This window comes from Phalangium opilio, unplaced genomic scaffold (genome assembly GCF_054372755.1).
Source record: "Phalangium opilio isolate 3A_F unplaced genomic scaffold, DU_Popi_V2 ptg000523l_1, whole genome shotgun sequence".
Classification (NCBI taxonomy): Eukaryota; Metazoa; Arthropoda; class Arachnida; order Opiliones; family Phalangiidae; genus Phalangium; species Phalangium opilio.
In genome coordinates this window covers 55,839-71,048 of record NW_028324241.1, presented here as the reverse complement: position 1 = coordinate 71,048, position 15,210 = coordinate 55,839, and the positions used below count along the sequence as shown (strand labels likewise).

The following is a 15,210-nucleotide window of genomic DNA, read 5'->3' as shown; positions in this document are numbered from 1 at the left end:
AATATTAATTAATATTATAATTTTATTAAATTAATATTATACTTTAATTTAATTAATATTATACTTTAATTTAATTAATATTATACTTTAATTTAATTAATATTATACTTTAATTTAATTAATATTATACTTTAATTTAATTAATATTATACTTTAATTTAATTAATATTATACTTTAATTTAATTAATATTATACTTTAATTTAATTAATATTATACTTTAATTTAATTAATATTATACTTTAATTTAATTAATATTATACTTTAATTTAATTAATATTATACTTTAATTTAATTAATATTATACTTTAATTTAATTAATATTATACTTTAATTTAATTAATATTATACTTTAATTTAATTAATATTATACTTTAATTTAATTAATATTATACTTTAATTTAATTAAAATTATCATGATACTATAGTTTATGATAACTTTACAAATAATGATGTAGTTTAGTTAAGTTTAAAACTAACCGATTGAGGAAGTTACTATAGGGTTGGTACTGGTAATTGTGAACACATTTTGCAAATCTTTGAATAACTTCTGTGGAGCTAACGTTAGACACCAGAAACTTTCAGGATATGAAATATGATTCTTTAGACAAAATTCGCTATGTTTTCAGCTTTTTAACTCTCTTAAATTTTGCACAATATCCTATTTCCCAATCCCCGTAGAGGACCCCAAATGTGAACAATCGCTGGTAAATGTAAACACCCTGACCCTAAATACTGAAGGAGGTAGTGACTGCACACTGGACCCAAATGTGAACAACAATGATAATCAAATGGGAGGAATAAAAAAGGCCCTAGGAAAGGACAGGGTTGCCACAGTACCTGGAAATCCTGTAAAATCTGGAAAAGTCAGGGAATTTAAAAATGGGCCGAAAAGGTCAGGGAAAAGTCAGGGAATTTGATTTTAGTGGGTAAAACTTCTGGGAATAAGTCTTTATTGAAAGAGTAATGAAAGTTTCTCCTCATGCTCTCTCAACACAGAAAACTCCCTTAAAAATATCTAGAATTGTTTTTGTAAAGTAAATGCTCTCTTAGACTGTTATTTATAGTTAAAATGTTTCTTATTTGTTTTGGTGCAACAAATACATGGGAAAACTTAATGTTGAGAGTTTATTTAATTATAACCACTTAAAACGTGCAGTAAACACTCACACTTTCGGCCTAAAAGGTCAGGGAAAATCTGAGAAAAAGGTCAGGGAAAACCTGGAAAAGTCAGGGAATTTGGTTCTGAAAATTCCGTGGCAACCCTGAAGGAGCTACCATTACGTAGGGCCTAAATTCATGCACCTAGATTAAAGTTTACGCAGATGTGATAAGTGGTAATAGGATTATATAGTTAAAACAATAGCCGAGTCAAAATGTTCAATAATTTTTTTTTTTCGATACCTCGGATAACAGCTGTCTCGTTTTCTCGCTTTCCCGCCCAATAAGTAGTGGTAGCTACCGCCCTCTTACCGCTAAATTGATAAACTTACTAATGGCGCGAAATTTGAGTCTTTTTTGGGTCAATGATGTATTTTAAAGTTAATATTATCCGAACGTAGATTCCATACACCATCATAAATGTTAAACTACTGATCCATGGTTCTATTAATTATATAAATTTAAATAAAATGAGTCTGATACTTCATGGAGATTTTTAAAATTATTTATTAATTTAAATATACGCAGGAGCTTTCGAACCGCAGTCCCTCTTCAGCTGCAACTTTGACAATAATCCATACACCACTTTTACTTTTTATTTTTTAGTAAAATAGCTTAAAAAGGATTCTAATTAACCTTGAAACATTTGCAATTTTTACTTGGTATTTTCCAACTCTATTTAAAAAATCGAATTCCGAATCGAAACCACAGATATTAATATCAATTTTATAGTGAAAAACGTGTTCTATCTAACGATTAAAGGTTTGTTATCGTGGGATTATTTTAACTCACGCTAAAGCTTATATCTACAAATAGAGCCCTTTTAAAAGGAATTTAAGCCGTCCAAAAATTAGCTACACAATTTTAAAGAAAAAAAGAATCGTTCACATTTACCAGTACCAACCCTAGTTTAATAAATATTATTCTGTAATTTAATTAAGATAAAGTTCTGTAGGTTAAGTTTAAAATGAACCTAATGAGTAAGTTACTGTAGTTTATTACTAGACTGATTTTATTCATAATAGGAATGCTATTTTATAAACAATGAAAAAAACCCCGAAATTCTAAATTAGATGGGGTCATCTTATAATGTATTAAGTAATACTAATTCTTGTCACTAGAAGGCGGTAAAAAGTAATATGACTGGGTCATCTTGTTCTTTTTTGCACCTGGGAACTTCTTTTATTCTTGGAATTTTTCATTTCTACCTCTCCGAGTGACGTATGTCACGGAGAGGTATTACACTGGACGTGTGTGTGTGTGTGTGTCTGTCTGTGTGTCTGTCTGTCACGCCCCACGTGACCGCGTTCGCAGTTTGCGTATCGGAGCAAACGTGTTCCCAATTTCCGGACTGCATTGACAGTTCACGGAAATTTGGAAAATTGTGTTCTTCTCCTCTGGCCATTCAACTTGAGTTCCAACACCACCAGCTTTGGTTTTCGTCCACTCCACATGGACACTAGTCTGTACTTGCTAGTTTCCAAGCACCACCATCTTCTGTTCTTCGTCAATTTCACCTTGACACCAGCTTCTATGCACCAGCATCTTCTGTTCTTCGTCAATTCCACATTGACACCAGCTTCTATGCACCACCATCTTCAGGTCTTTGTCCATTCCACATGGACGCCAGTCAGTACATTCTGGGAGGCTATTCTCTAAAAATCGAAAATCATTCGGATCACTCCGAATCCTTATGATTCGGATCGGGCTCATTCGGAGTGGACCGAAAAAACCGTATTCTCTAACCCCAATCCTTATCGTCATTCGGATACTTCGAAAATTTTCTCTCAATCCAAATGGACGTCACTTCCTCTTAAGCCACGTGTTGATTTTTTCATCACGTGGGGTACTTTTCCACGCCCACTTCTTCCTTATTGGTCAATTTTATTAGGCGCGCTTTCAAATTGAAAGGACGGACACTGGTTTTTCCCAAGGAGTGGAAATTTTGGGAAATGGTCTTTGTATTGGGAACACATTCAATACAAAGCAAATTTTCTCTTTTTCGATTTCTTTTCTTAAGATAGAAACAAGTGCTTTTTTTCCTATTTTATTTATTTATTTTTTTTTTGATAAAAATTATTTATTCTTAAATTGATCATAATATTCTTTTAAAATGGTATTAAAGAACACGCTAAACAACAGTTAATATACGTCGAATTTTGAATGAAACTTAGCGCAAGTTTTAGTAGGGTTAAATATGAGGCAATGAGAACCTAAAATAACAACGTTAATTAATCGCAAATTAAAATCCAATTGTGTGGATCTCGTGAGATTATGATAAATTCATTAATGTAGATCATTAGCCCTCTATCAATGGTTACACACCTACCAAAATTTATTAATTTAAATAGATGCTGAAGCAAATAACCAAATTTAATCTAGCAATTATTAATAATTGATGCAATTGGTCAAAAATAGGTGGCTCTAACTTACAAGCCCGGTAGGAAAAATATTAAAATGAACAATTAAATCTGTGTTAAGTAATTGGATCTCGCGAAATTATCCCTTAACTGTAGGATAAATTCAATGACGTTTTTTTGTCCTTTAAATCTACCAAAAAGCCGTCGATCTACCTTGTAGATTTCGCCAAGGCCCGCCAAGACCTAAAGCCATTTCCCGCTTTAACCTAAAATTTTGCCCACGCTTGATTTTAAGTCTCGAAAAATTCTTTGAACTCGTAAATCGCGACGGGCAATATGATTACCATGTTCGAATCGCAAGCGATGAAGCTTGAGTTGAAAAAACAAAGCAGCTAAACTGAATAAAAATATGAACCACAGCCAAGGTGCCAGCAAAAAGGCACGGGAAAAATACTAGAAAATTCCGGCGAAAGTTCCGCGAATCTAAGATTGATGGAGGGAAGAGAGGCGGTAAACTCTCCTAATGCTCGATTCAGCCGTTTCTTTCGGCCGCCGAATGATTCGGAGAGGTTATCACCGTATGATTAGGATTCTTACAGAATACGTTTTATTTTCATTCGGAGAAATTGACTACGAAAAAAAGATTCGGATCGAAATTCCTCCAAAAGGACCTTAGAGATTAGGGTCCCTGACTTCATTTCAGAATTTCCCAAATCAACATAACCTTCAATAAGGTCATTGGCTTCGTTGTGTGAAATTCCTTCTTTGAGGCTCATTTCATCAAATAACAATACACCCAACCTTTCGTTTTCCAGCAAGCAAAGAACCTTTTCTTGTAAGATGTCCCATATTTCTGGGACAATTCCAGGCTTAGAAGGAATGTTTTTAAGCCACAGTTTCAATGAAGATAGGCTAGGTAGAATGAACATCTTTTTAAGAAGGAGATATGCTTTCGGACCACGATAAAAAATAGTCAGGAAAAGCTGTTTTCTTGTGGGGACCAGCGTTGTCCTTTTGGTTCTTTCAACGCAGCATTCACTTGCATGTTGAAAAAATCAGCGGCAGATTTTGGAAGAAATTTGCTCATTTTACCCACTGCTTGCTCCATAGATATGTCTTTTTTTACATGTTCTTCACTTACCTCCAATTTTTGGTGTACTGTTGCTGTAACATTGATTTCAGGTTTTTTTAGGGGTATCTTGTGATGTGAGAGTGTTTTAAACAAACTTCTTCGTATTCTTAACGATAGTGTTGCAAACAAAGTTCTTCGTACGTTAAGCGATGGTGATTGAAACAAACTTCTACGTTTTTTGGGAGTTTGTCCTACTCTCTTAGGAGAGCCTGATCGAAGTGTGTCCCCACAACATGGCACTGGAGCTAGACAGGATCTAGATTACAGGAACTACTCGTGAAATTAAGGTATGATTTTATTAAAAGCTTACTGTTAGTTCTATTTCCTTTACCTGCGGCTTCCACTCTTTGAGAACTGGAGGGACTAAGAACTCTACCATTTTTTCCCCCATTGGATGACAAGAGCGATAAACTTCTTGAGCTAGATAAGGACGCTCCTCGTGGAGAAAACTCTAGTACCCAATATCCTATTTTCCCCATATCACCGACGCTTAGTACTCATTCATTTTTGTTACCCTTACTAAATTTCAATTTTTCACTTCTTGGACTAGGCCTAGAATCAGTTACGATAGGTACTAGACTTCTTGGACTAGAATCAGTTACTAAAGGCACTAGACTTCTTGGACAAGAAACAGATACAATAGGCACTAATGAGCCTGTGAAATAATATACAGGTTTTAAATTTAGATTGATGTTTATTTCTTCATTTAAGACTATTTTTCAAAAGGATCAAACTTGGAAAATGTAGGTATACAAGTACAAAAATATATGCCATACATTTATCAAAACAAAAATATATAGTATGGTATAAAAATGCAAAATGTAGGTATACAAGTAAAAAAATATGTGTCATACACTTATCAAAACATAATAATATATAGTATGGTATGAATATAAAGTGCATGGTTACCACAGCAAAGATGCTGATAAATTATAGGAAAATAGGAAATTTACAATCGATTTATAGGAAATTATAGGAGGATTTTCTTAAAAGTAAAGGAAATGTGGTGACCCTGAATGCATAAAAACCGGGTGACAAAAGGACATTTATGTATGAAGACTTCGCAGTCATGCCTGGTCATGGTAATGAACTTGTCGTGATTGGCAAGGAGAACTCTCATTGTTATTAAAGAGGAATGATATCCTAATTTAACCAGAGTCTTGAAAATCTCTATATTTATTTGTAACAGCGTTCCAAACTAGTGTAAGTCTTGACCTATGTTTCAGAAATAAAACGATTATAAATATCACGTTATACGTAATTGACATTGAGATAGTCTTTCACGTACGCTTTGGGATTCAAAATCTCATTAGGCGAGAAGTGCTCTCTACAAGCTTTCATATTTTTTATGGACGCATGGTTCTCTTTCCCAATCAAATGTACCCTGCCAGAGTTTTCAATCCATTTTGCACATCTATTAAATACATTTCGATGAGCCAAGGCTTAGAGGAAAAAATTATGAATATAAACCTTTCTCTGTCTTTTGGAAAAACAAAAAAGGAAATTCCAGGCTTTCTCCGACCCTGAGCGTTTTGGCAATTTACGAAGAAACACACAGATCCACCATAATATTTTTCCAATTTGATGAAACATCACGAGTTGCAGCCTGGCCTGCCATCGCGATTCGCGAAATCCTCCAAAAAATCACCGTATCCTCCTCCCTCCCGAAACCAATAGTTTTCCGTAAATGAACCAGGTGTCAGCAGGATCTAGGTTCAAAAATCACTTAACACCCCCCGAAAAGCTAAGTCAGCCCTCCATAATATTCTCCATGGTATTACCGGCGAAAATTCTCACAAGAATATACGCTTAGGTTCACGCACAAGTTCTTTCGATTTCTCTACGTAATTACGAACAACTCCCATGAGTTCTGTCTCGTAGTCCATTTGCAAATCTTTGTGCACTTCACATAGTACATCAGCTAAATATTTGCAAAACCGTTGTGGTCTGCCTTCAACATTGGTTTGGCAATCATGTGCAATTGAGGCTGCTAGAAGCCTGCAAGGTGAAACGTGTTTAAATATGATATTTTTAGTCATTCAAGAATGTAGCGGTTAGCTTACCCTGCAGCTTATCAACTACAACCTACTTGAGGCCAATAGCTGCTTGCTATAATCTAGTGGTGTACCCCAGAATTGCCACTTCAGTCTCTTAAGTGGGGCTTGATAACACCACCGGAATATAGAGCTTAATGGTCTCAAATAGCTAAGCACCCCTGTATACTACTGGTCCACTTTGGATATATCTTCATTTAATCAGGTAAACGCTTCCTCTTGGTTTTAGGTTTCACTGTAGAAGCCCTAGTCATCGAAGGATTTGTATTATTTTGAGCTGAACTGTGCTCGTTGGTGATATTGTTAGTAGCATTTATTGAGGTTTCCCGTCCTTCATGGGGCTCAAGAACAGGTGGGGTGTTGCGAGATGTTGAAGGTTGTGACGTTTGGTTGTTTTCCACTTCATAATTCTCTCTGATATCTTCCTCTTCAAGTATACGAACTTCGCAGCCAATTTCACTAAATATCTGCCTTACATTTTAATAAATTGTACAATGACTGAAAAAACCCCGTATTTACTTGATTTGCAGCTTCCCCATCTTGCTCTTCATCATTTGGTGGATGTTCTTCAATGTTTGAAACTGTGCTAATGTTGCAATAACCTTTTTTAATTCAATGAAACAGAACATACTAAAGAAACATACTCTCGTCGTGCTACCACATCTTGTAAAAACATGAGTTGCCTGAAGAAGGGCCATTTCACTAAATTTATGTCCGGTTCTTCAATATACTCTTGGCCTGATTTTTTGTGGCTCACGGTATGGAAATTTGTGCGAACCCGTGTATGGCGCCCTAGACTCAATGGGAGTAGTTTTCAGACCCTCCGCTAGTGGCGCAGATTAGACATAAGGCGAATTAGAAAGAGTTTCTGAGTTCTTCTGAATTCGGGAAAGTTCGTGCGAGTTCTTCTGAATTCGGGAAAGTTCGTGCGAGTTCTTCTGAATTCGGGAAAGTTCGTGCGAGTTCTTCTGAATTCGGGAAAGTTCGTGCGAGTTCTTCTGAATTCGGGAAAGTTCGTGCGAGTTCTTCTGAATTCGGGAAAGTTCGTGCGAGTTCTTCTGAATTCGAGAGTTTGTGCGAGTTCTTCTGAATTTGTGAGAGTTCTCGCGAGTTCTTCTGAATTCGAGAGAATTCTAGCGAGTTTATTCTGAATTCTAGAGATTTCTCGCTAGTTTCCAGGAGTTCTCAATCAAGAGATCTCGGAGTTCTGGCGAATTCGTGAGAGTTCTTCCGAGTTCATTTCCACTTGTACACCGAATTCCTGAAGTGTCAGCCCCCTCGACCTAACCTAACCAAATTTAATAATGAATTCCAACCAAATCTAACCTTATTTATTCACTTACCACCAAACCTGACCTAACCGAATTTAATCAATTTAAAAAAACCTGACCTAACCTAATTTAATCAATTTCAACCAAACCTAACCTGAATTTATTTATTCAAACCCAGTGAAACATTACTTCAATAAATCAAATCCAGCCAAATCAAACCAATACTAATCTAATTTGTGCAATTCCAACCAAACATAACCAAATCTACTTTAATCAATGTCAACCAAATCCAACCTTTTCAAATTTAATCAATTCCGACCAAATCTAACCTAATTTAATCAATTACAACCAAACTTAACCTAAAGTAATCAATTACAACTGCAACGAACCTAATCAATTCCACCTTACTAAATTCTGTATCTAAGAGCTTTGGGAGGAACGTGGTTTCGGGGAAAATGGGAATCTGAAAAATTGGGAGAAAAAATCCGATTGGGAGAAATGGAAATCTGAAAAATTGGGAGAAAAAATCCGATTGGGAATTCTGAGCGAGGATGCCCATTTCCGCACAATTTTCGAGAATCATAGCCCAATTCCGCACACTTTTTATAACCCATTTCTACATTAAAATTTTAGTTCACCATTTTTTACCATAACCCATTCCCACACAGTTAGGTTCTGTTTGGTTCGGTTAGGTTTTGGATAGGTTAGGTTCGGTTCGTTTAGGGTTGATTCGGTTTGGTTCGGCTTCGGTTGGGGTTAGGTTCGGTTTGGTTTTGGTTAGGTTAGGTTCGTTTAGGGTTAGGTTTGGTTCGGGTTCGGTTAGGGTTAGGTTAGGTTTGGTTCGGGTCCGGTTGGGGTAGGGTTCGGTTTGGTTCAGTTAGGTCATGCTACAATAGAGGTATCCTTTTAAACTTGTGATTTGACCATTGCAATATCACTATCTATAAAGAAAAGTGTATTGATAGACGTTAGCATTAAATTAAGTGTGTTTTTGTTAAAAAAATAGAAGTAAAAGGAGCATTTTTAAAATACCGTTTGTAAAATCTGTATCAAAATTATATCTATCGTTAAATAGTATCGAAAATTTTATAATCATAAAACCTCATATTTTTCCTATTTTCGTTCCAATGAGTCAGCAGCCCAGTTTTTTAATTAAACTGTGCGGAAATGGGTTATGAAAAATTGTGCGGAAACGGGCTATGGGTTTTTAAGGTGTGAAAAATAAAACTGTGCGGAAATGGGCAACCACCAATCTGAGATGGGGAGAAATGGAAACATACTTTAAAGTGAATTAAATTCATAACACAAAAGCAATTATTTCTAAAGTTGCACAATAAATGCTTGAGTACAACTTACAGACAAAATTGATATTAGAATTAATTTGTTAATGAAGATTAATTAATTAATTTTGCAATTTGCCGAAAAGTGCACTCACTAGTTTTGCATGCTTGTACCCGAGTAAATTCCGAAATTACCTCTTCAATATCTGACAATCGTGTGAGCTAACGTTTGCATAGTTAAGCACCAGAGCTTTGTCTTTTTAACCATAAGCTACGTCGCTTTATTTTAAAATTACCCAGAAAATTGGCATGGTATTACATGAAAAAAATATGGATAATAAGATTTTAGTTTATTTTGCACTTTATTTTATAATTATCTGTAATTATCCGTAATAATTTGTATATAATTCCAACCTATACAGAGTCTGCAGTATGAGTCTCCTGAACTACGGTCTGCAAAGTAGCACGAGCTGTTTGAATATCTTCACCACAACTGTATGGCTTTGCAAAATAGCGCATCCCAACAAAAAAATGTACTGTGGAAGGCAACGATAAAAAACAAGCAAGCCTGGACGCTATCTTGAGGGGAGAGAGCGACCGTTTTTTCCGAGGAGAGAGCGCGGCTATTGTAAAGAGGGGGAGCGAGTCTATTATAAAGAGGGGGAGCGACTCTATGATAAAGAGGGGGAGCGAGTCTATTATGAAGAGGGGGATCGAGGCTTTTATAAGGAGAGGGAGCGAAGCTTTTATAAGGAGAGGGAGCGAGGGTATTATAAGGAGGGAGAGCGAGGGCATTATAAGGAGGGAGAGCGAGGCTTTTATAAGGAGAGGGAGCGAGGCTTTTATAAGGAGAGGGAGCGAGGCTTTTATATGGAGAGGGAGCGAGGGTATTATAAGAAAGGAGAGCGAGGCTTTTATAAGGAGAGGGAGCGAGGCTTTTATAAGGAGAGGGAGCGAGGTTTAAAGAGAGGGAGCGAGGGTATTATAAGGAGGGAGAGCGAGGTTTAGAAAGAGAGGGAAGGTTTTGAAGGGAGGGAGCGAGGGTATTAAAAAGAGGGAGAGCGAGGTTTTGAAAGAGAGGGAAGGTTTTGAAGGGAGGGAGCGAGGTTTTGAAAGAGAGGGAAGGTTTTGAAGGGAGGGTGCGAGGTTTAAAGAGAGGGAGCGTGGGTATTTTAAGGAGGGAGAGCGCGAAATATCTAAGGAGGGAGAGCGAATTTCGAATTTTGTCCGCTTTGGCTCGCCATAGACCTGTCCCGTTTGGAATTCAAGAGGCAGTGAAGACAGAGTTACGACGGTTGGAGACAGCGGGCATTATAAGGCCCGTTTCGCACTCTCAATGGGCAACACCGATAGTTCCTGTGGTGAAAGGCAACGGATCCATACGAGTTTGTGGCGACTACAAAGTCACAATCAATCCGCATTTGCGTAAGGACAAGTACCCGCTTCCCACGAACGACGACTTGTTTACAAGGTTGGCGGGAAGTGACAAGTTCTCGAAGATAGATCTGACTGCGGCTTACTTGCAAATCGAATTGGAAGTAGTTTCCATCCGATACACCACTATCAACACCATTAAAGGTACGTCCGCACTAGGCGTAAATTTTCGCTCGCCACGCTACGTACGCTACGCTCGCCGAGAAAAACCACTGTCCGCACTTGGCAAATTTTCGCGCCAACCGCGCTGGGCGAAGGAGGCGAAGAGAGAAAAAATGTTCGCCAAGTTGAACTTTTTACGTCGGTCTCGCCGGCGTTGGTGGCGTACATCCAATCGGCGAGAGTCTCTGGCTCACGTGAGAATGTTCTCTGCCTTCTATATTAAAATAGCGCCTGTTTGTAGCAAAGTAGAACGATTAGCCCACGCAGTTAATTAAATAGTTTCACTGCTTTTAATTCAAAAACGTAAACAAAACGTAAATAAACGAAGAATACGGATTAGAGAAGTTTTTAAGGATAGGGAATAGATGGCGATTTTAAAAACCTAATTTCCAAAGATACAGGGATTATCTTTTTGTGGAATACTGTCGATATACACCAACCCAATTTGACTATTTGTCATTAATATCGAGGGTAATTAAGGACATGGCCATATTTAAGTAATTTATGTGAGCGTCTCGTTCATGAACAATTGCGTTCCTTTCTCGTATCGAAAAACTTTTTCTCCCCTTATCAACATGGTTTCCTTCCCCGTCGTTCTTGTCTCACAAACTTACTTTTTGCCACGAATAAATGGACGCAGTGGTTGGATGATGGCCACTCTGTCGACGTATTATATCTCGATTTTAGTAAAGCTTTTGATTCGATCCCTCACTGTGCCCTTATCTATGCCCTCGAGGTTGCTGGTGTCACGGGTAACGCCCTTGCTTGGCTCTCCCACTATCTCCTAAATAGGCGTCAGCGAGTCGTCCTCCAAGGTGTCACAACCGACTGGCAGTATGTTGAGAAGGGGGTGCCCCAGGGGTCCATCTTGGGTCCCCTCCTTTTCAACATATTTATTAACTCCATGCCGTCAGTTGTGAAACACTCTTCCATTATCCTTTTTGCCGATGACGCCAAGCTTTATCGTCGTATCCGTGACTCCACCGATCAAACCTTGCTCTAACTTGATCTCGATGCACTGGTTCACTGGGGTATTGCTAACGGACTCTCATTTAATGTCACTAAATGCAAAACTCTCCATTTAGGTCGCCGAAATCCCTTGTTCGACTATTCTATAAATGCTACGACTTTAGCCACGTCCTCTTGTGAAAGAGACCTAGGGGTATTTATTGACCCCCTTCTCAAACATTCCGTTCACACACTCAAAATTTCTAAGCGTATTAGGAGTTTGACGGGCATAATCCGTCGTAATTTAAATTTTAGGTCCATACCCCTAATTAAAACGCTTTACAATTCATTAGTCCTTCCTCTAATTGACTATTGTTCACCAGTCTGGTCCCCCCATTTATTAACTGATGTCCACTTATTACAAAAGGCCCAAAATGCTAACTCCAAGCTCCCGCATAAACTTAGCAACTACCCAGCCCCCCAACGTCTATCTTCACTAAACATTGACCCTATCACCTTACGTCACAAAATCAACAACCTGTGTCTAGTATTCGATATTGTCCATCGTAACCTTGATTTGGACCCCTCATTATTTTTCACCCCCTCTTCCAATACAAGAACTCGTGGTCTTTCACAGAAATTCACTAAACCGCGGGTCGCGACTACCTTCCGCCAAACGCATTTTGCCAATTCTGTCATTGATGATTGGAACTCTTTGCCCATTGATATTATCATACTCTCTACCAAATCTCAATTCCGTCGTCATTTGATACGCTTTTTTCGCGCTACTTTGTAACTTTCATTACCCTAAGTTCCTTATTGTATTGTTAGTTTTTTTTTTCTTTTTTTTATTCTGAATGACCAATTTATATTGTACCATCTTATTTAACTATCATTATTATCTTTATCTTATTTTATTTTATTCTTATTTTATACATATACATGGTCTTAATTAATCTCGTGTTATTATTCTTGCCCAATATTATTGTATTATTTGCTCCTGATTACTTGTTGTTGATGTTTTCTTATTTGTAATTACATTTTAGTTTTTTTTTTGTTTTCTCTTGACAATTTGTAACTACGTACGATGCCCATTTACACGTCACTTTGATGACTTTGTGGGCAATCATTCACTCAATAAATAAATAAATAAATTCACGACGATAGACTATTCAAATAAGCACCGTATATATTTTTTCAAGCAGACGACATTCGCACGTGAGCCAGAGACGCTCGCTGATTGGATGTACGCCACCAACGCCGGCGAGACCGACGTAAAAAGTTCAACTTGGCGAACATTTTTTCTCTCTACGCTTCCTTCGCCCAGCGCGGTTGGCGCGAAAATTTGCCAAGTGCGGACAGTGGTTTTTCTCGGCGTGCGTGGCGAGCGTAGCGTACGTAGCGTGGCGAGCGAAAATTTACGCCTAGTGCGGACGTACCTTACCTTAACGCGCGTACCATATGGAATAACGCCCGCGTCATCAATTTTTCAAAGAGCGATTGATGGCGTGATCAAAGGACTGACGAAAACCGGAGCCTTCCAGGACGACATTATCATTACCGGAGCGGATGACCATGAGCATATTCAGAATTTGGATGCGGTACTTGGTCGGTTGACAGAGTCCGGTTTGCGCATCTCGAAAGACAAGTGCAAGTTCATGCAAGAATCAGTTTAATATCTGGGCCAAGTCATTGACAGGAATGAAATTCATCCTGTACCCGAAAAGGTTCAAGAGATTCTGGCAGTAAACGCACCCAGGGACATCACGCAACTAAGATCGTTTCTGGGAATGCTGAATTATTATGGAAAGTTCATACCCCATTTGGCGACCTGTTTGGAACCGCTTCACAAGTTGCTTAGAGGAGAGTCACAGTGGACCTGGAATGGCTCGTGCCAGCGAGCATTTGAAGATGTTAAGGATCGCCTTGCACGATCAACGATTCTGACTCACTTCGACGCTACGTTACCAGTTGAGCTATTCTGCGACGCGTCAGGATACGGCTTGGGAGCTGTATTGATGCATAGATGTCCCGACGGAAGAAGAAAGCCCATAGCTCATGCCTCGAAGTCTTTAAATCAAGCCCAGAAGAACTACTCGCAAATTCATAAAGAAGCATTTGCAGTGGTATACGCTGTTCAAAGTTTTCACCAATACCTGTATGGAAAACATTTCACCCTGTGGACTGATCATCAACCGCTTGTAACGTTGTTTGATCCGACGAAGGGAATTCCAGACACCGTTAATCCTCGTATGCAGCGATGGGCCATCATCTTGATGGGTTAGGATTTCACAATTAAATACGTCCGCACAACCGACAACGTCATTGCCGATTTTTTGTTCCGTTTGCCGCTACCCAAGATGGACAAAGAACCGGGCGAGAGTGACGAAATCAGAAGTATCTTTCGTCAGCAATTGGACGTCTTGCCCGTCGACTCTAAGAAGATTGCAACGGAAACAAGAAGAGATGTCCTGCTCTCGCAAGTTTTACGTTCGGTTAAGGACGGTTGGCCGGAGAAGACTTCACCCAACGATGACATTCGGCCGTTCTTCATCAGGCGCAACGAGATCTTGGCAGAATTCGGATGTTTGATGTGGGGATCTCGTGTCATAGTTCCGAGCAAGCTTCGTGAGCAGATATTGGCTGAGCTCCATGATGGCCATATGGGAGTTGTCAAAACCAAAAGTCTTGCTAGATCGTATTGCTGGTGGCCACAAATGGATCGTGACATTGAAGATTTAACCCGCCGATGTCAAGCGTGTCAGGAGGGTCGAAAGTCAGACGTGAAGACTCCGCTGCATGTATGGGAACATCCAAACACGCCATGGAGCCGAATCCAAGCGGATTTTGCTCCTTTTACCTTGCACTATAAGAAAATAACTCCTCATCTTCATTCTCCTCCATCGTCTGGTTATTGTCTTGTACCTCGACATTTTGTATATTACATGAATTGCTATCCTCGTTCGACACGCTGAGGTTTGTTTCTGATGCATGCAATGAACAGCCAGAACTGCTGTCACTAGCATTATCTGCAATCAGAGCTCGCGGCATAACATTTGGTATATTTCGCTGCACTAAGCCTGAAGAACCAGGAGCATCATCGTAAAGGCCAACACTTCTTCCAATAAGATCCTTGTTTATAACATATTCCTTAGCCAATTTTAGACGGTAAAGAGTTTTCCTGGGAATGCTTTTGGCAGCTTCCGGACACCAGAGATATTTTTTATACGTTTTACCCATCACAATGTAAATAATTTGATTTGCACTTGCTACTGAAACAAACAAAATAAATGTATATGCGATAAAGAAAAAGAACTGAAAAGTATCCTTACCAAGGTTTAAAGTTAATGAGAAAAAAATCCGCCGTTTGCAGACGCGATTAACACGTGATAACATCCAAAAACCAAAG

General features: G+C 38.5%; 1 protein-coding gene across 1 annotated transcript; it reads left to right on the top strand.

The window, feature by feature from the left end:
- The first annotated feature begins 9,689 nt into the window (after positions 1-9,689).
- Positions 9,690-14,776, top strand: LOC149588953 (uncharacterized). Its single transcript, XM_089861866.1, has 9 exons — positions 9,690-9,790; positions 10,504-10,835; positions 10,949-11,047; positions 11,768-11,821; positions 11,939-12,100; positions 12,155-12,562; positions 13,230-13,455; positions 13,501-13,927; positions 14,087-14,776. The coding sequence occupies exons 1-9, from the start codon at positions 9,690-9,692 to the stop codon at positions 14,774-14,776; spliced, it is 2,499 nt and encodes an 832-aa protein (XP_089717992.1).
- The last annotated feature ends 434 nt before the right edge of the window (positions 14,777-15,210 follow it).

Bases quoted from the DNA above. Each gene is read 5' to 3' on its own strand.
- LOC149588953 (XM_089861866.1), top strand. From the start codon at position 9,690: ATGAGTCTCCTGAACTACGGTCTGCAAAGTAGCACGAGCTGTTTGAAT. The intron at 12,101-12,154 runs GTAATTTAAATT...ACAATTCATTAG, and splicing joins TTTGACGGGCATAATCCGTC to TCCTTCCTCTAATTGACTAT. The intron at 13,456-13,500 runs GTTCATGCAAGA...AGTCATTGACAG, and splicing joins ATCTCGAAAGACAAGTGCAA to GAATGAAATTCATCCTGTAC.